Source organism: Pongo pygmaeus, chromosome 14, assembly GCF_028885625.2.
Source record: "Pongo pygmaeus isolate AG05252 chromosome 14, NHGRI_mPonPyg2-v2.0_pri, whole genome shotgun sequence".
Classification (NCBI taxonomy): domain Eukaryota; kingdom Metazoa; phylum Chordata; class Mammalia; order Primates; family Hominidae; genus Pongo; species Pongo pygmaeus.
This window is the reverse complement of record NC_072387.2, coordinates 109683112-109706091: the sequence shown is the minus strand read 5'-3', so window position 1 is coordinate 109706091 and position 22980 is coordinate 109683112. Positions and strand designations below refer to the sequence as shown.

At 41.5% G+C, this 22980-nt stretch overlaps 1 protein-coding gene and 2 non-coding genes across 12 annotated transcripts in view; 2 read left to right on the top strand and 1 right to left on the bottom strand.

Annotated features, from left to right (window-relative positions):
* CLYBL (citramalyl-CoA lyase) overlaps positions 1-22980 on the bottom strand; it is a 299050-nt gene that overhangs the window by 112617 nt on the left and 163453 nt on the right. For all 10 annotated transcript variants that reach the window (XM_054446028.2, XM_054446029.2, XM_063651078.1 and 7 more), the window contains exon 2: positions 19716-19902. In XM_054446028.2, coding sequence (XP_054302003.2) covers positions 19716-19902 — 187 coding nt within the window. The remainder of the gene's footprint in view (positions 1-19715; positions 19903-22980) is intronic.
* Positions 8619-8722, top strand: LOC129012016 (small nucleolar RNA U13). Its single transcript, XR_008493524.2, has one exon. It is a non-coding gene; the product is annotated as a small nucleolar RNA U13 (small nucleolar RNA).
* Positions 8793-8919, top strand: LOC129012001 (small nucleolar RNA SNORA25). Its single transcript, XR_008493510.1, has one exon. It is a non-coding gene; the product is annotated as a small nucleolar RNA SNORA25 (small nucleolar RNA).

Genomic DNA, 22980 nt, shown 5'->3' with positions numbered 1-22980 from the left:
GGCTGCTCTGATCCCCACTCAACCAGGTGCTTCCCCTGCCCACTCTACTGAGGGTGGCCAGCTCTCCCCAGACAATCCCAGCCCACCTGCGGCTGCCCTTCCATTCCTGTTTCCCATGGTGGGGAAGGGTCACTGTGTGTGGGTCTTGCTCAGTGCCCAGCCTCCAGCCCAGCTCCCACTTGCTCTGAACTGTCCTCAGCCAGATGGTGCTGCCTTCTCTGGACTTTTTCTTATTCCCTTTCTTCCGAGAACTGCTCACGTATCTGGCACAATAATGCAAAGTAAAAATCTATTGTTTAGCAGTTCAAGAAAACGATTTATTTTTCTCTCTGGCTTCTGGAGGGAAAAAAATAAGATCTTTCTTAGATGGCTGTTTCCAGCCCCCTCATGTTAAGAAATCTATATAGGAGCTTAAGTGGAAAAGTGGCATTTTTCTGGCATTAGTCTTTTCTTTATCTACCATTGAGGGGGGAAGCTTTAAAAATAGCAAAATTGGCAAACTCCATGATATTTAGAGAGAAAACCTATCTGTCCCAATATATTACCCTGTGAGAGTCAGGACTCTAAGGTAATAATCAATACCAGTAAGTCTTGGCATTCTAAAGCAATCAATCACCAGAGACTTGAACTGATGCTCTCAGACCCTTGTTTGGGAGCATGGTTAACACAATGGCTATGTATGGATTTATCAAATACTCACATAGCACTTATATGTGCTGGGCACAGCTCTAAGCATTTACAAATGTCAGGCCCCTTTAATCTAATTCTGTGGGGTGGAATACTACTCTTACCATCCTTACTCTTATTTTACAGAAGAGGAAATGGAGGTACAAAGATGTGGAATTAATTTCCCCAAGGTCACATTGTTAGGACAAAATGTTATCAGAATCCAGACACAGGCATAAGCAATATGGCTCTAAAGTTCCTGACTATCGAATTATGCTCCTGTATGTTAAAGAGATAGCTTAAGGGACATACTAATTACTCACTCTCTTAAATTTTCTAAGCTTTACCTCTTTAAAAATGACACCACTGTTTTTTGTTTTTTTTTTAAAGACACTATTTATGTAGCATTTGGGAGTTTACAAAGGGCTTTTCTGTTTGAGCCTCACAGCTGGCCCTGTGGTGGGTGGTGTGTGTTTCATTATCACCAACCTCATGGGATAGATTAAAGAAACAGAGGCTCCTGAGATTACAGGACTCAAATTCCCTGGCTAGCAAGTGTCAAAACTGGGAAATTTAAATGAGTTTTCTGTTGCCAAGCCCTCTACCCTTTCCACTAACTCAGACTGCTGGTATCAAATTAAGTTGCCCACAAGTGACATCCTAGAATATTAACTTAGGTTCCCAAGAAAAAGCCTTCCTCAAATCACAATTCTGAGTTACTCCTTTGGTTTAGACTCCAAATAGATCTCTACTCTTTACAAGCCAAATTAGAAAAAAATGAGATTATGTTCATAAAAGTTGCTTCTATGCTTCAGAAGGAAGCCATTTCTCAGGAGCCATTGGCAGATATGCCTCATCCAAACATAGAAACATACCTAGAAACGAAAAGTCATAGGATGTAGAAAACAGGACACTGATCACAAGGGAAAGGTGAAGGGAATCCCCAGAATGCTGGGGAAGGGAGAGTTCAGGATTCCAGTTGTGCCACCGACTGAAGGACCAGCAGCCCAGACTTCAAGGGACTGGATGGTTCAGGGAGAGACTTCTCCAAGAAATGAACTGATAGAATACTGGATGCTTCTGAACATGCAAAGGGGAGATTCAGACAATTAGTCATGAAGTGGGTATTGAATTAGTGACAACTTAATAGAAAACTAAGCCAGAGTTACCCATAAAGGGAAACCCATCAGACTAACAGCAGATCTCTTGGCAGAAACTCTACAAGCCAGAAGAGAGTGGGAGCCAATATTCAACATTCTTAAAGAAAAGAATTTTCAACCCAGAATTTCACATCCAGCCAAACTAAGCTTCACAAGTGAAGGAGAAATAAAATCCTTTACAGACAAGCAAATGCTGAGAGATTCTGTCACCATCAGGCCTGCCCTAAAAGAGCTCCTGAAGGAAGCACTAAACATGGAAAGGAACAAGCAGTACCAGCCACTGCAAAAACATGACAAATTGTAAAGACCACTGAGGCTAGGAAGAAACTGCATCAACTAACAGGCAAAATAATCAGCTAACATCATAATGACAGGATCAAATTCACACATAACAATATTAACCTTAAATGTAAATGGACTAAATGCTCCAATTAAAAGACATAGACTGGCAAATTGGATAAAGAGTCAAGACCCATCAGTGTGCTGTATTCAGGAGACCCATCTCATGTGCAGAGACACACATAGGCTCAAAATAAAGGGATGGAGGAAGATCTACCAAGCAAATGGAAAACAAAAAAAGGCAGGGGTTGCAATCCTAGTCTCTGATAAAACAGACTTTAAACCAACAAACATCAAAAGAGACAAAGGCCATTACATAATGGTAAAGGGATCAATTCAACAAGAAGAGCTAACTATCTTAAATACATATGCACCCAATACATGAGCACCCAGATTCATAAAGCAAGTCCGTAGAGATCTACAAAAAGACTTAGACTCCCACACAATAATAATAGGAGACTTTAACACCCCACAGTCAACATTAGACAGATCAACGAGACAGAAAGTTAACAAGGATATCCAGGAATTGAACTCAGCTCTGCAACAAGTGGACCTAATAGACATCTACAGAACTCTCCACCCCAAATCAACAGAATATACTTCTTCTCAGCACCACATCACACTTATTCCAAAATTGACCACATAGTTGGAAGTAAAGCACTCCTCAGCAAATGTAAAAGAACAGAAATTATAACAAACTGTCTCTCAGACCACAGTGCAATCAAACTAGAACTCAGGATTAAGAAACTCACTCAAAACCGCTCAACTACATGGAAACTGAACAACCTGCTCCTAAATGACTACTGGGTACATAACAAAATGAAGGCAGAAATAAAGATGTTCTTTGAAACCAATGAGAACAAAGATACAACATACCAGAATCTCTGGGACACATTTAAAGTAGTGGGTAGAGGGAAATTTATAGCACTAAATGCCCACAAGAGAAAGCAGGAAAGATCTAAAATTGACACCCTAACATCACAATTAAAAGAACTAGAGAAGCAAGAGCAAACACATTCAAAAGCTAGCAGAAGGCAAGAAATAACTAAGATCAAAGCAGAACTGAAGAAGATAGAGACACAAAAAAAAATCAGTGAATCCAGGAGCTGGTTTTTTGAAAAGATCAACAAAATTGATAGACTGCTAGCAAGACTAATAAAGAAGAAAAGAGAGAAGAATCAAATAGATGCAATAAAAAATGATAAAGGGGATATCACCACCGATCCCACAGAAATACAAACTACCATCAGAGAATACTATAAATATCTCTACGCAAATAAACTAGAAAATCTAGAAGAAATGGATAAATTCCTGGACACGTACACCCTCCCAAGACTAAACCAGGAAGAAGTTGAATCCCTCAATAGACCAATAACAGGCTCTGAAATTGAGGCAATAATTAATAGCTTACCAACCAAAAAAAGTCCAGGACCAGATGGATTCACAGCCGAATTCTACCAGAGGTACAAGGAGGAGCTAGTACCATTCCTTCTGAAGCTATTCCAATCAATAGAAAAAGAGGGAATCCTCCCTAACTCATTTTATGAGGCCAGCATCATCCTGATACCAAAGCCCGGCAGAGACACAACAAAAAAATAGAATTTTAGACCAAAATCCCTGATGAACATCAGTGCAAAAATCCTTAATAAAATACTGGCAAACTGAATCCAGCAGCACATCAACAAATTTATCTACCATGATCAAGTGGGCTTCATCCTTGGGATGCAAGGCTGGTTCAACATATGCAAATCAATAAACGTAATCCAGCATATAAACAGAACCAAAGACAAAAACCACATGATTATCTCAATAGATGCAGAAAAGGCCTTTGACAAAATTCAACAGCCCTTCATGCTAAAAACTCTCAATAAATTAGGTATTGATGGGATGTATTTCAAAATAATAAGAGCTATTTATGACAAATCCATAGCCAGTATCATACTGAATGGGCAAAAACTGGAAGCATTCCCTTTGAAAACTGGCACAAGACAGGGATGCCCTCTCTCACCACTCCTATTCAACATAGTGTTGGAAGTTCTGGCCAGGGCAATCAGGCAGGAGAAAGAAATAAAGGGTACTCAATTAGGAAACGAGGAAGTCAAATTGTCCCTGTTTGCAGATGACATGACTGTATATTTAGAAAACTCCGTTCTCTCAGTCCAAAATCTCCTTAAGCTGATAAGCAACTTCAGCAAAGTCTCAGGATACAAAATCAATGTGCAAAAATCCCAAGCATTCTTATACATCAATAACAGACAAACAGAGAGCCAAATCATGAGTGAACTCCCATCCACAACTGCTTCAAAGAGAATAAAATACCTAGGAATCCAACTTACAAGGGAAGTGAAGGACTTCTTCAAGAACTACAAACCACTGCTAAACGAAATAAAAGAGGACACAAACAAATGGAAGAACATTCCATGCTCATGGATAGGAAGAATCGGTATCGTGAAAATGGCCATACTGCCCAAGGTAATTTATAGATTCAATGCCATCCCCATCAAGCTACCAATGACTTTCATCACAGAATTGGAAAAAACTACTTTAAAGTTCATATGGAACCAAAAAGGAGCCTGCATTGCCAAGTCAATCCTAAGCCAAAAGAACAAAGCTGGAGGCATCACGGTACCTGACTTCAAACTATACTACAAGGCTACAGTAACCAAAACAGCATGGTACTGGTACCAAAACAGAGATACAGACCAACGGAACAGAACAGGGCCCTCAGAAATAATACCACACATCTACAACCATCTGATCTTTGACAAACCTGACAAAAACAAGAAACGGGGAAAGGATTCCCTATTTAATAAATGGTGCTGGGAAAACTGGCTAGCCATATGTAGAAAGCTGAAACTGGATACCTTCCTTACACCTTATACAAAAATTCATTCAAGATGGATTAAAGACTTAAATGTTAGACCTAAAACCATAAAAACCCTAGAAGTAAACCTAGGCAATACCATTCAGGACATAGGCATGGGCAAGGACTTCATGTCTAAAACACCAAAAGTAATGGCAACAAAAGCCAAAATTGACAAGTGGGATCTAATTAAACTAAAGAGCTTCTGCACAGCAAAAGAAACTACCATCAGAGTGAACAGGCAACCTACAGAATGGGAGAAAATTTTTGCAATCTACTCATCTGACAAAGGGCTAATATCCAGAATCTACAAAGAACTCAAACAAATTTACAAGAAAAAAACAACCCCATCAACAAGTGGGTGAAGGATGTGAACAGACAATTCTCAAAAGAAGACATTTATGCAGCCAAAAGACACATGAAAAAATGCTCATCATCACTGGCCATCAGAGAAATGCAAATCAAACCCACAATGAGATACCATCTCACACCAGTTAGAACGGTGATCATTAAAAAGTCAGGAAACAACAGGTGCTGGAGAGGATGTGGAGAAATAGGAACACTTTTACACTGTTGGTGGGACTGCAAACTAGTTCAACCATTGTGGAAGACAGTGTGGCGATTCCTCAAGGATCTAGAACTAGAAATACCATTTGACCCAGCAATCCCATTACTGGGTATATACCCAAAGGATTATAAATCATGCTGCTATAAAGGCACATGTACATGTATGTTTATTGTGGCACTATTCACAATAGCAAAGACTTGGAACCAATCCAAATGTCCATCAATGATAGACTGGATTAAGAAAATGTGGCACATATACACCATGAAATACTATGCAGCCATAAAAAAGGATGAGTTCATGTCCTTTGCAGGGACATGGATGAAGCTGGAAACCATCATTCTTAGCAAACTATCACAAGAACAAAAAACCAAACACCGCATGTTCTCACTCATAGGTGGGAACTGAACAATGAGAACACTTGGACACAGGAAGGGGATCATCACACACCAGGGCCTGTTGTGGGGTTGGGGGAGTGGGGAGGGAAAGCGTTAGGAAATATACCTAATGTAAATGATGAGTTAATGGGTGCAGCACACCAACATGGCACATGTATACATATGTAACAAACCTGCACATTGTGCACATGTACCCTAGAACTTAAAGTACAATTTAAAAAAAAAAGAAAGCTAAGCGAGAAAAAAAAAGGCAATTATGAACTCCACCTCCATGGAAAACAATAGGTCTGGCAGAAATAGAAAGATAATCATTTATTACTATATAGTTCAGCTCTAAATAGTTTTTACACTGAATATTAACCTTACTAAAGTTAAAATATAATTGTATTGGGACAACTGGGGGATGGGCAAGGTTCACATGTGGCAGAGACAAGGTGGAGAGGGAGGAATGATAAATCCTCATTCTCCATAGTGAGGAGTCAATATATCATGCCTGAAATAGAAAAAATAATAATAATCTAAGAAATGTATTATTGCCAAGCGCAGTGGCTCACGCCTGTAATCCCAGCACTTTGGGAGGCCGAGGTGGGTAGATCATGAGGTCAGGAGTTCAAGACCAGACTGGCCAAGATGGTGAAACCCTGTTTCTGCTAAAAATACAAAAAAATTAGCCAGACGTGGTGCTGGGCGCCTATAATCCCAGCTACCCGGGAGGCTGAGGCAAAGAACTGCTTGAGCCCGGGAGGCGGATGTTGCAGTGAGCAGAGAATGTGCCATTGCACTCCAGCCTGGGTGACAGAGCGAGACTCCATCTCAAAAAAAAAAAAAAATGTATTATTTAGAAATATTGAAGAAAATGGCATACGAATAAGCTAGAACAGGTAAAAGGGATTGTCTCTGGAGAGGGGGAAATAATAATGTTTGGGGGTTGCTTTATAACTATTTGGCTTTTTAAATAATGTGTAAGAATGAATTTTAGACTAATTGTTTTAAAGCTTATAACCAAGCCTGGGCAACATAGAGAGACCCCCATCTCTACAAAATAAAAATAAAAAAATTAGCCAGGCACAGTGGTGCACACCTGTGGTCCCAGCTACTCAAGAGGCTGAAGTGGGAGGATTGTTTAAGCCTGGGAGGTTGAGGCTGCAGTGAACAATGATTGAACAACTGCATTCCAGCCTGGGTGACAGAGCAAGACCCTGTCTTTAAAAAAAAAAAAAAAAAAAAAGCCAGGCAGGGTGGCTCAAGTCTGTAATCCCAGCTCTTTGGGAGGCTAATGTGGGTGGATCACTTGAGGTCAGGAGTTTGAGATGAGCCTGGCCAACATGGTGAAACCTCATCTCTACTAAATATACAAAAATTAGCCAGGTGTGGTGGTGCACACCTGCAGTCCCAGCTACTCAGGAGGCTGAGGCAGGAGAATCACTTGAACCAGAGAGGCGGAGGTCGTAGTGAGTGGAGATAGCACCGTTGCACTCCCAGCCTGGGCGACAGAGTAAGACTGTCTCGAAAAATGATGAGTTCATGTCCTTTGTAGGGACATGGATGAAATTGGAAATCATCATTCTCAGTAAACTATCGCAAGGACAAAAAACCAAACACCGCATGTTCTCACTCATAGGTGGGAATTGAACAATGAGAACACATGGGCACAGGAAGGGGAACATCACACTCTGGGGACTATTGTGGGGTGGGGGTAGGGGGGAGGGATAGCATTAGGAGATATACCTAATGCTAAATGACGAGTTAATGGGTGCAGCACACCAGCACGACACATGTATACATATGTAACTAACCTGCACATTGTGCACATGTACCCTAAAACTTAAAGTATAATAATAATAAAAAAAAAAAAAAAAAGAAAAGAAAAAAAAGACTCTGTCTCGGAAAACCAAAAAAAAATGCCAAAGGATGGGTACCTTGTTTTGGAATAGTTGACCATGTTCTCTGAAGTGCTATCCTACTGTAAAAATAGATACATTTCAACAAAAGTACTTTTTAATGCATTTTTGGGCTCAGTAGAATGTAAGAGAATTTTAGCTGGGCACAGTGGCCTATGCCTATAATCCCAGCACTTTGGGAGGCCGAGGTGGGCGGATCACCTGAGGTCAGGAATTTAAGACCAGCGTGGCCAACATGGTGAAACCCGTCTCTACTAAAAATACAAAAATTAGCTGGGCCTGGTGGTGGGCACCTGTAATCCTAGCTACTCGGGAGGCTGAGGCACAAGAATTGCTTGAACCCAGGAGGTAGAGGTGGCAGTGAGCCTAGATTGAGCCACTGCACTCCAGACTGAGCAACAAAGTGAGAGTCCATCTCAAAAAAAAAAAAAAGTAAGAGAATTTTCCAGAAGCAGAGGAATAACAAAAGGCAATAGGTTGAATTCGGATTTGTGAAAGAAAAATAAGGACAGGGGGAATCAAATCCCTATATCAGACCTAGTATCAGAATACTAAGCCTTGAGACCACTGCAAGGTTAGAGAGAGTAAATTGAGACTCCCACATTAGTAATATCTTTGACTCTCAGTAGGGGCAAACACAAATTTACTTTGGAGGAAAACCTTCTCACTCTAAGCTCTTGGGATCTAAGAATTGATTGAATTAATTCCAATGAATATGGGTTCACGATCCTTTGGTGGTTCATAAGCATGACAATTGACTTCTCATGCTATTGTGTGAGATGTACGTCCTTCAAATCTTGTTGCGATGCTGGCACATTACCGATCTGATGTGAATAAAATATACATATGGGTTCATGCCATAAGTAAGAGTTAGCAGAAACAACAAAAAATGATTTAGATAGATTATTTCAAAGAGGACTCATGAGGCTACAAAACCAAGAGCTCTTAATGCTATGACCAAAGATTGAAGTTCTCTATAGAATGCCATAGCACTCAATAATGTTTTGTTTTCTTGAGGCATATAAGACTTTGCCACTCATAATCATGACATAATAATCCATGATTGTTGATGTGGGAAAGTAAATAAGTGCCCCAAAGTTTAACCAAAGTTTCTCTTCTTTAGATAAAAAATTATTTATGGCCGGGCGCGGTGGCTCATGCCTGTAATCCCAGCACGTTGGGAGGCTGAGGTGGGCGGATCATGAGGTCAGGAGATTGAGACCATCCTGGCTAACAAGGTGAAACTAAAAATACAAAAAATTAGCCAGGAGTGGTGGCAGGTGCCTGTAGTCCCACCTACTCTGGAGGCTGAGGCAGGAGAATGGCATGAACCCAGGAGGCGGTGCTTGCAGTGAGCTGAGATCACACCACTGCACTCCGGCCTGGGTGACAGAGCAATATTCCGTCTCAAAAAAAAAAAAAAAAAAATTACACCCCAAAGTACTGAATTTATCAGATTCATAATATACCAAGCAGATATGTAGAAGAACCAAACAGAACTTCCAGATATGACAAATATAATAATTAAAATAAAAAACTCAGAGGATGGACCAGGCATGGTGGCTCACACCGGAAATTCCAGTACTTTGGGAGGCCGAGGCAAGTGGATCACCTGAGCTCAGGAGTTTGAGACCAGCCTGGCCAACATGGTGAAACCCCATCTCTACTAAAAATACAAAAATCAGCTGGGTGTGGTGGTGCGTGCTTATAATCCCAGCTACTTGGGAGGCTCAGGCAGGAGAATTGCTTGAACCCAGGAGGCGGAGGTTACAGTGAGCCGAGATCATGCCACTGCACTCCAGCCTGAGCCACAGAGCGAGACTTCGTCTCAAAAAAAAGCAAAACAAAAACCAAAAAAACAAAAAACCTCAGAGGATGGGTTAAACGGATTAGACACAATTGAAGAGAGAATTAGAAAACTGGAAATTAAACATGAAGAACTGAGAATGTAACACAGAGAAACAAGGAGAAAATATGAGAAGATATTAAGACAGAAGGAGGATAGAATGAAGTTTCCAACTATGTGTACTCAGCATCTCTGAAGGAAAGAATAGAAAGGAGAAACAGAGGCCATATGTGAAGTACTAATGGAAATTTCACAAAACGGATAAAAGACATGAATCTACAAATATAGGAAACATAACTTATACCAAGCAAAAAGGAAGTAAAAATGTAAGAGAGGAAGGGAGGGAGAAAAAGAGTAATAAATCCACACCTTGTCACATTTTAGTAAAACTTCAGTATACCAAGGGGAAAAAAAAAGGACTTTCGTTGAAATGTATCCATTTTTACAGTAGGATGGCACTCTAGAGAACATGGTCAACTGTTCCAAAACAAGGTACCCATCCTTTGAAATTTTTTTTATTATAAACATTTTTCCCCCCAAGACAGAGCCTCGTTTTGTCACACAGGCTGGAGTGCAATGGTATGATCTTGGCTCGCAGCAACCTCCACCTCTGAGGTTCAACCAATTCTCCTGTCTTAGCCTCCTGAGGGTGGGACTACAGGTGCGCACCACCACACCCAGCTAATGTTTATATTTTCAGTAGAGATAAGGTTTCACCATGTTGGCCAGGCTGATCTCAAACTCCTGACCTCAGGTGATCTGCTTGCTTTGGCCTCCCAAAGTACTGGGATTACAGGTGTGAGCCACCACACCCGGGCCATAAAGACATTTTCAAAAAAACAAAACTGTAAACTTTGTGATTAACCAACTCTCACTACAGGGAAATTCTGAAGGATGCACCTCAAGAGAAAGAAAACTGACCCCAGGAAGATCTGAGATACAAAACGGAATGATAAGTAAAAAAAAAAAAAAGTGAGAAAATATGTAAGATAATATAAAGAAATACTGTAGATAGCAATAATATAAAATGTATAGGATTAAAGAGAGATAACTAAAATATTGAGCAAAAATAACGCATACAGTGCAAGAGAGATAACTGGATTTAAAGTTTTCCAAGATTCTTGAGCTGTCCAGAAGAAAGGTATGGATGAATTTTAGGCATTGTTAAGCGTGCTTAGTAAAATTTCAAGAGTAACCAATAAAAATTACAAACACAGTCCTAACTTATAAACCAAGAGAGGAAAGAATGGACTAAGAAAATAAACAAACTGGCCAGGCATGGTAGATCACGCCTGTAATCCTTGAACTTTGGGAGGCCAAGGCGGGTGGATCACCTGAGGTCAGGAGTTCGAGACCAGCCTGGCCAACATGATGAAACCCCCATCTCTACTAAAAAGACAAAAAATTAGCCAGACGTGGTGGCGGGCACTTGTAATCCCAGCTACCCAGGAGGCTGAGGCAACAGAACTGCTTGAACCCGGGGGGCAGAGGTTACAGTGAGCCCAGATTGCGCCACTGCACTCCAGCCTGGGCAACAAGCAACAAGAGCAAAACTCAGTCTCAAAAAATAAAAAATTTGGCCGGGTGCAGTGTCTTACGCCTGTAATCCCAGCACTTTGGGAGGCCAAGGCGGGCGGATCACGAGGTCAGGAGATTGAGACCATCCTGGCTAACACAGTGAAACCCCATCTCTACTAAAAATACAAAAAATTAGCCGGGCATGGTGGTGGGTGCCTGTAGTCCCAGCTACTTGGGAGGCTGAGGCAGGAGAATGGCACGAACCCAGGAGGTGGAGCTTGCAGTGAGCCAAGATCGCGTCACTGCACTCCAGCCTGTGTGACACAGCGAGACTCCGTCTCAAAAATAAATAAATAAAAATAAATAAAAAATAAAAAATTTAAAAGTATATATATATTTTAAAAGGAAAGAAAGATGAAAAAAAGAAACATGAAACAGGTGGGAAAACATTATGAAATATAATGGTGTAATTAAATTGAAACTTGTCAGTAATTACATTAAAAGTCAATGGATTAGCCAGGTGCAGTGGCTCATGCCTGTAATCCCAGCACTTTGGGAGGCCAACATGGTGAAACCCCGTCTCTACTAATAATACAAAAATGAGCCGAGTGTGGTGGCAGGCACCTGTATTCCCAGCTACTTGGGAGGCTGAGGCAGGAGAATTGCTTAAGCCTGTGCAACATAGTGAAACTACGTCTCAAAAAAAAAAAAAAAAGAAAGAAAGAAAGACAATGGATTAACATTCTAGTTAAAAGAGAAATTGTCGGCTGGGCATGGTGGCTCATGCCTGTAATCCCAGCACTTTGGGAGGCTGAGACGGGCAGATCATGAGGTCAGGAGATCGGGACCATCAACATGGTGAAACCCCATCTCTGCTATAAACATACAAAAAATTAGCCGGGTGTGGTGGCAGGTGCCTGTAGTCTCAGCTACGCGGGAGGCTGAGGCAGGAGAATGGCGTGAACCTGGGAGGCAGAGCTTGCAGTGAGCTGAGATCATGCCACCGCACTCCAGCCTGGGTGACAGAGCGAGACTACATCTCAAAAAAAAGAGAGAAATTATCAACATGGCTATAGAAATTTTTTTAAAATAGGAGATGTAATTAAAATACAAAGATATGGACACTTTGAAAGCAAAAGGATGAAAATGATACACTGAGCAAATGCCAACCTAAGGAAAGTTGATGTTGCTGTATTGCCATCAGACCACATAAACATTCAAGCAAAATGCATTATAAGGGATAAAGACGGTCAGTACATAGAAATACATGAATCAATATGCCAGGAATATGTAGTAATTCTAAATGTGTATATACCTAAAGACATTGGCAAAATTTCTATTGGAGAATAGATTTCAACTAGACTCTCTCAATTTTTGATGCATCAAGCAGATAAAAGTCAGTAAAGATTTGTATATTTGAATAACATAATTAACAAGCTTGGTCTAATAGAAAATATACAGAACTCTGCACCTAGTAAATAGAAAATATACGTTCTTCTTCAGCACATGGAACAGTTACAAAAAATGGCTAATTTATTCGGTCATGAAGCAGAATGACAAATTTCAAAGAACTATCACCATTCACATCACATTTCTCTAACCACCCACCATGCCACTATGCTAGAGCTCAGCAATGAAAAGATAAATTGAAAAAAACAAAAAACAAAAAACTCTCACACACTTGGAAATTTAAATCCTTGCTACTCAAGGTATGGTTTGTGGCCCAGTCTTGGTCCTTGAAACTTTACCATGCCACTATGATTAAGCGCAACCTTGGAGAGAAACAGTTTAGAAACTTCTGTAGCACCTGACATTGCTGTCACCCAATCAGCACTTAATTTTTATAGCAATTCATTTGTATTGTATTTTACAAAAGTATCAGTCCACAATGGATTGGATAACTAAACTGGTTCTTCATCATAGACTTTGGGAAGCACTCTTTTGTATGTTATATTTCAAGCAAGAGACCAAATGACAATTAAAAAATACTCAGAACTGGCCAGGCATGGTGGCTCGCGCCTGTAATCCCTGCACTTTGGGAGGCTGAGGCAGGATCACCTGAGGTCAGGAGTTCGAGACCAGCCTGGCCAACGTGGTGAAACACCGTTTCTACTAAAAATACAAAAATTAACTGGGTGTGGTGGCAGGCGCCTGTAATCCTAGCTACTTGGGAGGCTGAGGCAGGAGAATTGCTGGAACCCAGGAGGCGGAGGTTGCAGTGAGCCGAGATCATACCATTGCACTCCAGCCCGGGCGACAACAGCGAGACTCCTTCTCAAAAAAACAAAAACAAAAAAACCCGACTCAGAACCAAATGATTAAGAAAGGAATACGTTCTCATGGACCTATTTTGTTGGATCATAGCTATTTACTTTTTGCCACTCTCAACAACAGCTTGTGTCTCCTCCAGGTTGGGGATCTGCCACCATTTTTGTCTCCCTCCTGCCTGCCATGGCAACTAGTTGAGTAGGTACTCAGTATTTATTTAAGTATTGATTAGGTATTTAAATTTAAATACTTCAATAGTAAATAAATTTAAAGAATTGTTTAAATATTCATTCAACTGAAATGGCAGCTATGGAATCGTGCCTCTTCCTCCTCGGTGCCTACTTTCTTGGCCTCACCCAGTGTCATAGAGTTACATCAGAAATCGGTGCATTACTTGGCATATTTTTAGTGTGGCCCAGCAAGCAGTGGCGTAGACAGCCCCACACCTCCTCATGCATTTAACAATGAAAAGGAGGAGATAAGAGGGAGTGGAGGCAGTCTTTTTATCATCCGTGCTTGAGAAGGTGAGCTGGTAGTGCCATCCTTGACATGAAGGAGCTACTTAAACACAAATTGGATTAGCAGGACAGGATTAGAGCCTGCTGGAAGGTATTATATACTTATAAACTGCTTTGTGGAAACTCCTATTGTTTTCATTATAAGCCCATATTTCACAGAGTCAATCAAATGAAATATGGAATTAGTCTATTAATAAAAAAATGAGATACAAAATGAAGTGACTACATTTTAATAATGCCAAGAAAGCTGAATTAGGCAATAATGGTTCAGTTTAGCCAGACTCTAACTAGATAATCTGAAATTAAGAGTTTTAATATGGATTTCTTCTTACTGAGAAATAAACTCACTAAAAATGGTCTCTGTGTCCTCCATCAAGAGAATAATATTCAAATAAGAAACATGATTAAGAGGTGACTTTGAGAAAGAAAAGAGAATATGAGATACTTGAGAAGTTTCAGGCTTATCTGGACTTTCCAGTGAATTGAAGCTCCTAGGTCTAAATGGATGACAATCCCAGTCCCAGGACAGTGAAATAGTCTGCAGATGGGAACACAGAGCTCCTGTCAGTTACCTTGGAGAGATAATGGAGAACAGGAAGCTGACAAAAGATAAAAAGAAGCCAAGGCGCTCGCTTTCCAAGAAAGACGAAAAAGGTGGCTTAGGACATACACGAGCAGGTGAGCTGGAGGCTGGTTCCTGGCAAAAATTCTAGGAGACTCAAATCTTGGTTCTGCTATTTAATGGCAATGTTACCTTGTACATATTTCAAAACATTGCTATAAGGATTGAATAAGATAACATATGTAGATGAGATAAGGTATGTAAATAACAATATATGTAATACAGCACTTGTAACAGAAAATTCTGAGGCTCACGCGTGTAATCCCAGCACTTCGGGAGGCTGAGGTGGGCAGATCACCTGAGGTCAGGAGTTCGAAACCAGCCTGACCAATATGATGAATCCCCGTCTCTACTAAAATTACAAAAATTAGCCAGGTGTGGTGGCACGCGCCTGTAATCCCAGCTACTCAGGAGGCTGAGACAGGAGAATCTCTTGAACCCGAGAGGCAGAGGTTGCATTAAGCTGAGATCACACCATTGCACTCTAGCCTGGGCAACAAGAGCAAAACTCTGTCTCAGAAAAAAAAAAAAAAAGAAAGAAAAAGAAAAGAAAAGGAAGAAAGAAAATTCTCAGTACAGCATTTTTGTATTTCCAACAGTTTACAAAGAGGTGGTAACAATGAGGTACTGACTTGGGGTTCCTCAAGAACAAGTCTCATTTACCTGACCTCACTTTGCTGGTTAGGTGGAGGTACTGGGGGAGAAGGTATTTTTGGACAAGTAGATTGAGAACATATCTTCATTTTGAAAAGGCATTTGATGAAAATATCATAATATCTGCATGAAAAGATTGGATTTTAGGAGAGTTAGGTTTCTGAATAAGCACATTCATGGTATAATTCATGAACTGGGTTGGGCGTGGGGGCTGGGTGCGGTGGCCTGTAATCCCAGCACTTTGGGAGGCGGAGGTAGGCAGATCACCTGACCTCAGGAGTTGGAGACTAGTCTGGCCAACATGGTGAAACCCCATCTCTCCTAAAAATACAAAATTAGCCAGCCATGGTGGTGCACGCCTGTAATCCCAGCTACTCGAGAGGCTGAGGCAGGAGAATCACTTGGACCCAGGAGGTGGAGATTGCAGTGAGTGAGCTGAGATCGCGCCACTGCACTCCAGCCTGGGCAACAAGAGCAAAACTCTATCTATGAAAAAAAGAAAAAACTTATGAACTGGCTATCTCTGTGCCTCAATTTCCTTACTTGTAAAATGGATGTAATCATAGCACCTCAATGGCTTGTCATGCAAATTACAGCGCCCAGCATATCGTCAGCACTATATACATCTCTATTCAATAAACCGGAAAAGAAGTTTTTAGTGGCATTCTTGTGCAGCACTTGGCCCCAACCTCTTCAAAATTTCCCAGAAACTTGTTAAATTATCATATGATGTGCATGTCAAATTCTCAGATGATATAAATGTTGGATAATGAAATCAAAATTCAAAAAGACCTTGACAGGCTTAGGCTATGATGTGAAATATGTCAGATAAAATTAAGTCCTAGATAGAGATTTTAAGAAAAAAAAAAAAAAAAAAAAACTTTTTTTTTTTTTTTGAGACAGAGTCCTGCTCTGTCACCCAGGCTGAAGTGCAGTGGGGCAATCTCGGCTCACTACAACCTCTGCCTCCCAGGTTCAAGCGATTCTCATGCCTCAGCTTCCCGAGTAGCTGGGATTACAGGTGTGTGCCACCACACTTGGCTGATTTTTTGTATTTTTAGTAGAGATGAGGTTTTGCCATGTTGCCCTGGCTGGTCTTGAACTCCTGGCCTCAAGTGATCCGCCTGCCTCAGCCTCCCAGAGTGCTGGGAACACTGATGTGAGCCACTGCACCCAGCCAAGATTATTATTATTATTATTTGTTTTTTGTTTTTTGGAGACGGAGTCTTGCTCTGTCGCCCAGGCTGGAGTGCAGTGGCACGATATCGGCTCACTGCAAGCTCTGCCTCCTGGGTTCACACCATTCTCCTGCCTCAGCCTCCCGAGTAGCTGGGATTACAGGTGCCCGCCACCACGCCCAGCTAATTTTTTGTATTTTTTAGTAGAGATGGGGTTTCACCATGTTAGCCAGGATGGTCTCAATCTCCTGAGCTCGTATGGTCTCAATCTCCTGACCTCGTGATCTGTCCACCTCAGCCTCCCAAAGTGCTGGGATTACAGGTGTGAGCCACTGTGCCCGGCCTATTGTTACTATTATTTTAAACAAAGACCAGCTTGGCTTTCCAGAAGTTTCTATGGATAAAAAAGAGAATTTTGGCCGGGCATCATGGCTTATGCCTGTAATCCCAGCCCTTTGGGAGGCTGAGGCAGGAGGATCACATGAGCCCAAGAGTTCAAGAACAGCCTGGGCAACACAGCAAGACCCTATCTCTACAAAAAATAAAACAATTAGCTGGGTATGGTGGTGGGTGCCTATAGTCCCAGCTGCTTAGGAAGCTGAGGTGGGAGGACTGCTTGAGCCCAGGAGTTGGAGGCTGCAGCGAGCTATGATGACACCACTGCACCCCAGCCTGGGCAACAGAACGGCCAAAAAAAATTTTTTTAATGAAATTTTAGCTGACTCTGAGCTTAGGATGCCTAAAACAGTATGTCTAGCACATTGCAATGTCCAGCTGCATTAGGAGAATGAAAATGTCCTAGTAAAGACACTATGTGGACACATGTACTTCAAGATGGTGGGCACAGCTTGCCCATCATTAACTCTTCTTTCCCTTCTCCTCCTCACGGTTCCCCTAAGTGGTAGCACAGCTGCTACTACTACGGAGATAAGGATGGCTTAGGAACCCAGATAAACAATAAGGAAATGTAAAGCAGAAATAGACTATATTTCCAACTCATCTGAGTGGCAGAAAACATTCTCAGGTGGGTATTGGAGGACAGCCTCAAGATCTATGAAGAACTATAATTAGAAGTTTATCAGGGCACCTAATGGCTCACTGTGCTACAATGCTAAAATAAATTCCCCTCTAATCATGATTACTACAGGATTTATCTAATCTATTTCCTATAGGAAATCAAGCTACTCCCAGGTACTTTATCAACTTTTTTCTCATAATAAACCCTGTCCCTGACAAAAGAAGATATTGTCATCCCTACAGTACAGATAAGAAATTGAGGCAAAGAAGTAAAGTGAATTGCCCTGGGTCACACAGAACTGGAATTACAATTTAGCATCTAATCTTGGAGTGCACTACATGAGGTATGGGAAGGAGCATACTGAAATCACATTATAGCCTTCAGAAAAAGGCCTATTTACTTTAATCTCTGGGAGAAGGATTAATAGTATTTTCCTTGGCACATGCCAAAGATGTTGAGTAGACATTTTAGATTCCACAGGCTCATTCTAATCCTTTTCCAAATACTTGGAAAGCCTTAGTTTGACCATTACGAAGATACTGGAAATTAAATTTTCTTTAAAATTAAGGCAAATATTAGCTAGAAACTCCAGAAAAAGCAATTAATCCAGAAAATTGTATAGTACAGCCACGTTGTTTCAGGTCACCTGGGGCAAGAAACTTTTAAGTAGGCATAAATTCAGAGAGCCAGCTCCCTCATCCCCCGCCCCATGACCCATTCCCAGCCCAACCTCATTGTCTAGGGCCTGGATAGATAAAGGTCAAGCGAACTCATGTTTTCAACTTTAAAAGTTCCATGCAAATGTAAGTTATTGTTATAATGACTTATATATCTCAACTAATTATCGAATGAATCCATGTTCATTAGAAAAACATAGAAAACAAAGTTGAGCAAAACAAAATAAAAAGCAACTACTATACAATCATGCGGTAAGAGTCTTTTGTATCTATTTACAAATTGGTTATTTTGTTTTTTTAAAACTTTTTTGGAGACAGGGTCTCACTCTGTTGCCCAAGCTGTAGTGCAGTGGCACGATCATGGTTCACTGCAGCCTCAAACTCTTGGGCTCAAGTGATTCTGCCACCTCAGCCTCCTGAGTAGCTGGGACTACAGGTACACGCCACCACACCTGGCTAAATTTTTTTTTTTTTTTGGTAGAAATGGGGTTTTGCTATGTTGGCCAGACTGGTCTCAAACTCCTGAGCTCAAGCAATGCTCTTATCTTGGCCTCCTAAAGTGCTGGGATTACAGGCATGAGCCACCTCATCCAGCCTAAAAATTGGATATTTTCTAAGGCTCATCTCTTTGGTCAGGCCATGAGGAAATAAGCCAGAAGCTACAGCCAACCACTGAGGTTCTATGTGTCATTTCCCTTAAATTAAGTAGAGAAAATGGTGATTTATCCATGAAAAACTATGTTTTATTCTCTTGACACGTATCCCAGAAGAGAAAAGACCATTACTCAGTATACCTGGTGGTAAGAAGAAGAAAGAACTTCCTAGTTGCATTTTATCAGTCTGAAAATCTTACACCACAATTTTAGAATTATCTAATTCAGTGGTCCCCAACCTTTTTGGCACCAGGTACCTGTTTTGTGGAGGGTAATTATTCCATGGGAGGTGGGGGCGGTGCAATGGTTTCGGATGAAACTGTTCCACCTCAGATCATCAGGCATTAGTTAGATTCTTACAAGGAGCGTGCAACCTAGATCCTTCAAATGCACAGTTCACAACAGGGTCATGCTCCTTGAGAATCTAATGCCACTGCTGATTTGACAGGAGGCAGAGCTTAGGCCATAATGCTTGTTTGCCCACTGCTCATCTCCTGGGGTCTGGCCCAGTTCCTAACAGGCCTGTACTGTGGCCTGTACTGGTCCATGGCCTGGGGACTGAGGACCCCTGATGTCACTCATTTACTTAGACCAGCAAATATCATGGCCAAAATTGATTGTCTGTCTTTTTATCTATACATACACATAGTCTCATCTACTGAAGGTCATGATTTTAAAATATACTTTGGTGGGATTCTTCCTTTCTCTCAGAGAAAAGAGATACACATTTAGAATCTATATAAAAGTAGGTCAAAGAATTGTTATTCTATTCTATACGATAGAATCTTTCCAAATAGCGGGCAATGTCACTATTCGGAAGAGATGCAAATTTCAATACCTTTCTTTTTCTCATACTAAATCATGCCATTACCTTTTTGTTTGCAGCCACTCCATCCTCACAGTCGAGCACTGCACAATCTACATTCAGGGATGGAATCTTCTTTATTTTCTTTTCATCATTTCCAGGTACATAAAGCACTGCCCTCCGGGGGATGTACTTGTGATTGGATGAGGAACTATATCCAAGTCTGGGGATATCAGTTGCTAGAGACGCTTTCCTGCAAGACATATGATTGGGGTTAGTCCAGAATGAGATTTCTGTATTTATAAACTTGTGAAAAACTATATTTTAATGCAAAATTAAAATAGAACACATAGATAATCTTTTTTTTTTTTTTTTTTTGAGACAGGGTCTTGCTCTGTCACCCAGTTTGAAGTGCAGTGCTGTGATCTCGGCTCACTGCAACCTCCACCTCCAGGCTCAGGTGATCCTCCCACCTCAGCCTCCCCAGTTGCTGGGACTACAGGTGTGTGCCACCATGCTTGGCTAATTTTTTGTATTTTTTGTAGAGATGGGATTTCGTCATGTTGCCCAGGCTGGTCTTGAACTCCTAGGCTCAAGGGATCCAACTGCCTTGGCCTCCCAAAGTGCTGGGATTATAGGCATGAGCCACCATGCTTGGCTGGATAATCTTTTAAAATTATGGTGGAATACAATCACACATAAAAACTAAGAAAATAATAGCAGAAATAATCAATGAACTAAATGTTATTTTGGCTGAGGTTTAAAAAATAGATAGGACTGTTTACTGACATCTTCTGAGAGAAAGAGGAGGGTGTATGTATTTCTTCTTGGAAAACACTTCCAGTATTGTTATACTGTCTAGATAGCATCCATGGAGAAAAAGGAAAGAAAATGTCCATCCAAAAGGTACTAAACAACAATACTATCTACAATTATACTTAAAAGTAAAAAAGTAGAAAAAATAAAACTAACGAAGTCTATGGCCCTTGCCCTGCCAATACATCTTTTAAAGGGCGAAAATCATGATTCACATCCAATTTTAACAAGACAAGATAGACTGGTTCTTTTTAAGTTAGTAGGAAGGACAGTGAATGCCTCTATAATTGTAGGCAACTTAATTAGTAACTTCGGATTCTTCATCTATAAAAATAATACTCATTTTGTAGGTTGTTGAGAAGATTAAGTTAAAGGAAATAATGAACATGAAGCACTTAGCCAGAGCCTGGCAGATATTTTAGCTACTTGAAATGGTGGTGGGTGTAGCAGGAGTATACCAGCAGCTGCTGTTGTTATTAATGGAGAATCTCTAGCTGTCAGTAGCCCCTGCCTGCTTCTAAACTATGCTCTTTCTTTCCCTTGCCTATCATACCAAGTTCAGTCTCTGGTAGAAATAAAAGGTGTTGGCCAGAAGCTCCTTCGGCTTACCACTGCCCTTGCCTGGTCCATAGTTTATCCCATGAAAACCATGCTTTAGCTCATACGATATGGTAAAGGAAGATGAAATCAGCTCCCATCATCAGGAACAGCGATACAATTTGCAGGGCCCAGTGAAAATGAAAATGCAGAGGCCTTTGTTTATAATTTATTAAGAACTTCACAATGGCAACAGAAGAACATTACATCAGCACTAGGTATTTCTAACAGCACAAATTACACGTCCATGAAGGCAGCCCTGCCCATAAGAGATGAAGTTCTATGTCATGAAGACTGCCAATTAGGCCTTAGGCCACGTGTGGTGGCCCACGCCTCTAATTCCAATACTTTGGGAAGCCAAGGCAGGCAGATCACTTGAGCCCAGAGTTTGAGACCAGCCTGGGCAACATAGCAAAATCTTGGCTCTATCAGGAAAAAAACTCAAAAAGCAAAAATTATCCAGGTGTAGCGCATATGCCTGTAGTCCCAGCTATTCAGGAGGCTGAGGTGGGAGGATTGATTGAGCCCAGGAGGTCGATGAGGCTGCAATGAGCTGTGATCACATAGCTGCACTCCAGCCTGGGCAACAGAGCAATACCTTGTCTCAAAAAAAAAAAAAGGGCCCCACGCAGTGGCTCACGCCTGTAATCCTGGCACTTTGGGAGGCCAAGGCGGGTGGATCACGAGGTCAGGAGATGGAGACTATCCTGGCCAACATGGTGAAACACTATCTCTACTAAAAATACAAAAATTAGCTGGGTGTGGTGGCACACACCTGTAATCTCAACTACTTGGGAGGCTCAGGCAGGAGAATCGCTTGAACCCAGGAGGTGGAGACTGCAGTGAGCCGAGATCGCACCACTGCACTCCAGCCTGGCAACAGAGCGAGACTCCGTCTCAAAAAAAAGTAATTGCCAGTTAAGAAAAGTTAAAACCCGGCCGGGTGCAGTGGCTCACACCTGTAATCCCAACACTGGGAGGCCGAGGAGGGTGGATCACCTGAGGTAGAGAGTTTGAGACCAGGCCGGGCGCGGTGGCTCACGCCTGTAATCCCAGCACTTTGGGAGGCCGAGACGGGCGGGTCACGAGGTCAGGAGATCCAGAACATCCTGGCTAACACGGTGAAACCCCGTCTCTACTAAAAATACAAAAAATTAGCCAGGCGTGGTGGCAGGCGCCTGTAGTCCCAGCTACTCGGCAGGCTGAGGCAGGAGAATGGCGTGAACCCGTGAAGCAGAGCTTGTAGTGAGCAAAGATTGCGCCGTTGTACTCTACTCTGGGTGACAGAGTGAGACTCCGTCTCAAAAAACAAACAAACAAAAAAGAGTTCGAGACCAGCCTGGCCAATATGGTGAAACCCTGTCTCTACTAAAAATACAAATATCAGCCGGGCACGGTCACGGGCGCCTGTAATTCCAGCTACTTGGGCGGCTGAGTAGCGAGAATCCCTTGAACCCGGGAGGTGGAGGTTGCAGTGAGCTGAGATCGCGCCACTGCACTCCTGCCTGGGCCACAAGAGCGAGACTCGATCTCAAAAAAAAAAAAAAAAGAAAGAAAAGTTAAAACCCTAGCACGCTGATGTTTTACTCTCCCTAGATAAATAGCATGATCTTAAAAAATATATATGTCAGCTATATCCTTCATGAAAACTCTGGACATCAGTAGTTAACACTATCAAATACTTTGCACGGTTGTAACATTTCACCATGATTAGTGTGCTTGTGACTTAATGTATCGCAAGAAAAATCACTGTCTTTTGGGGCCTTGCAAGTTTGTGTGGGGACCCTCATTCCTTCTCGTAGCCAACCTTACCTTAAGGAACTCTAAAACTTGAGTCTGGGTCTTATTTTGCCACAACATAAGCACTGTATCATGTGAGGTATGGTGAGATAGAGATGGATTTTAAAAGTGTACATGG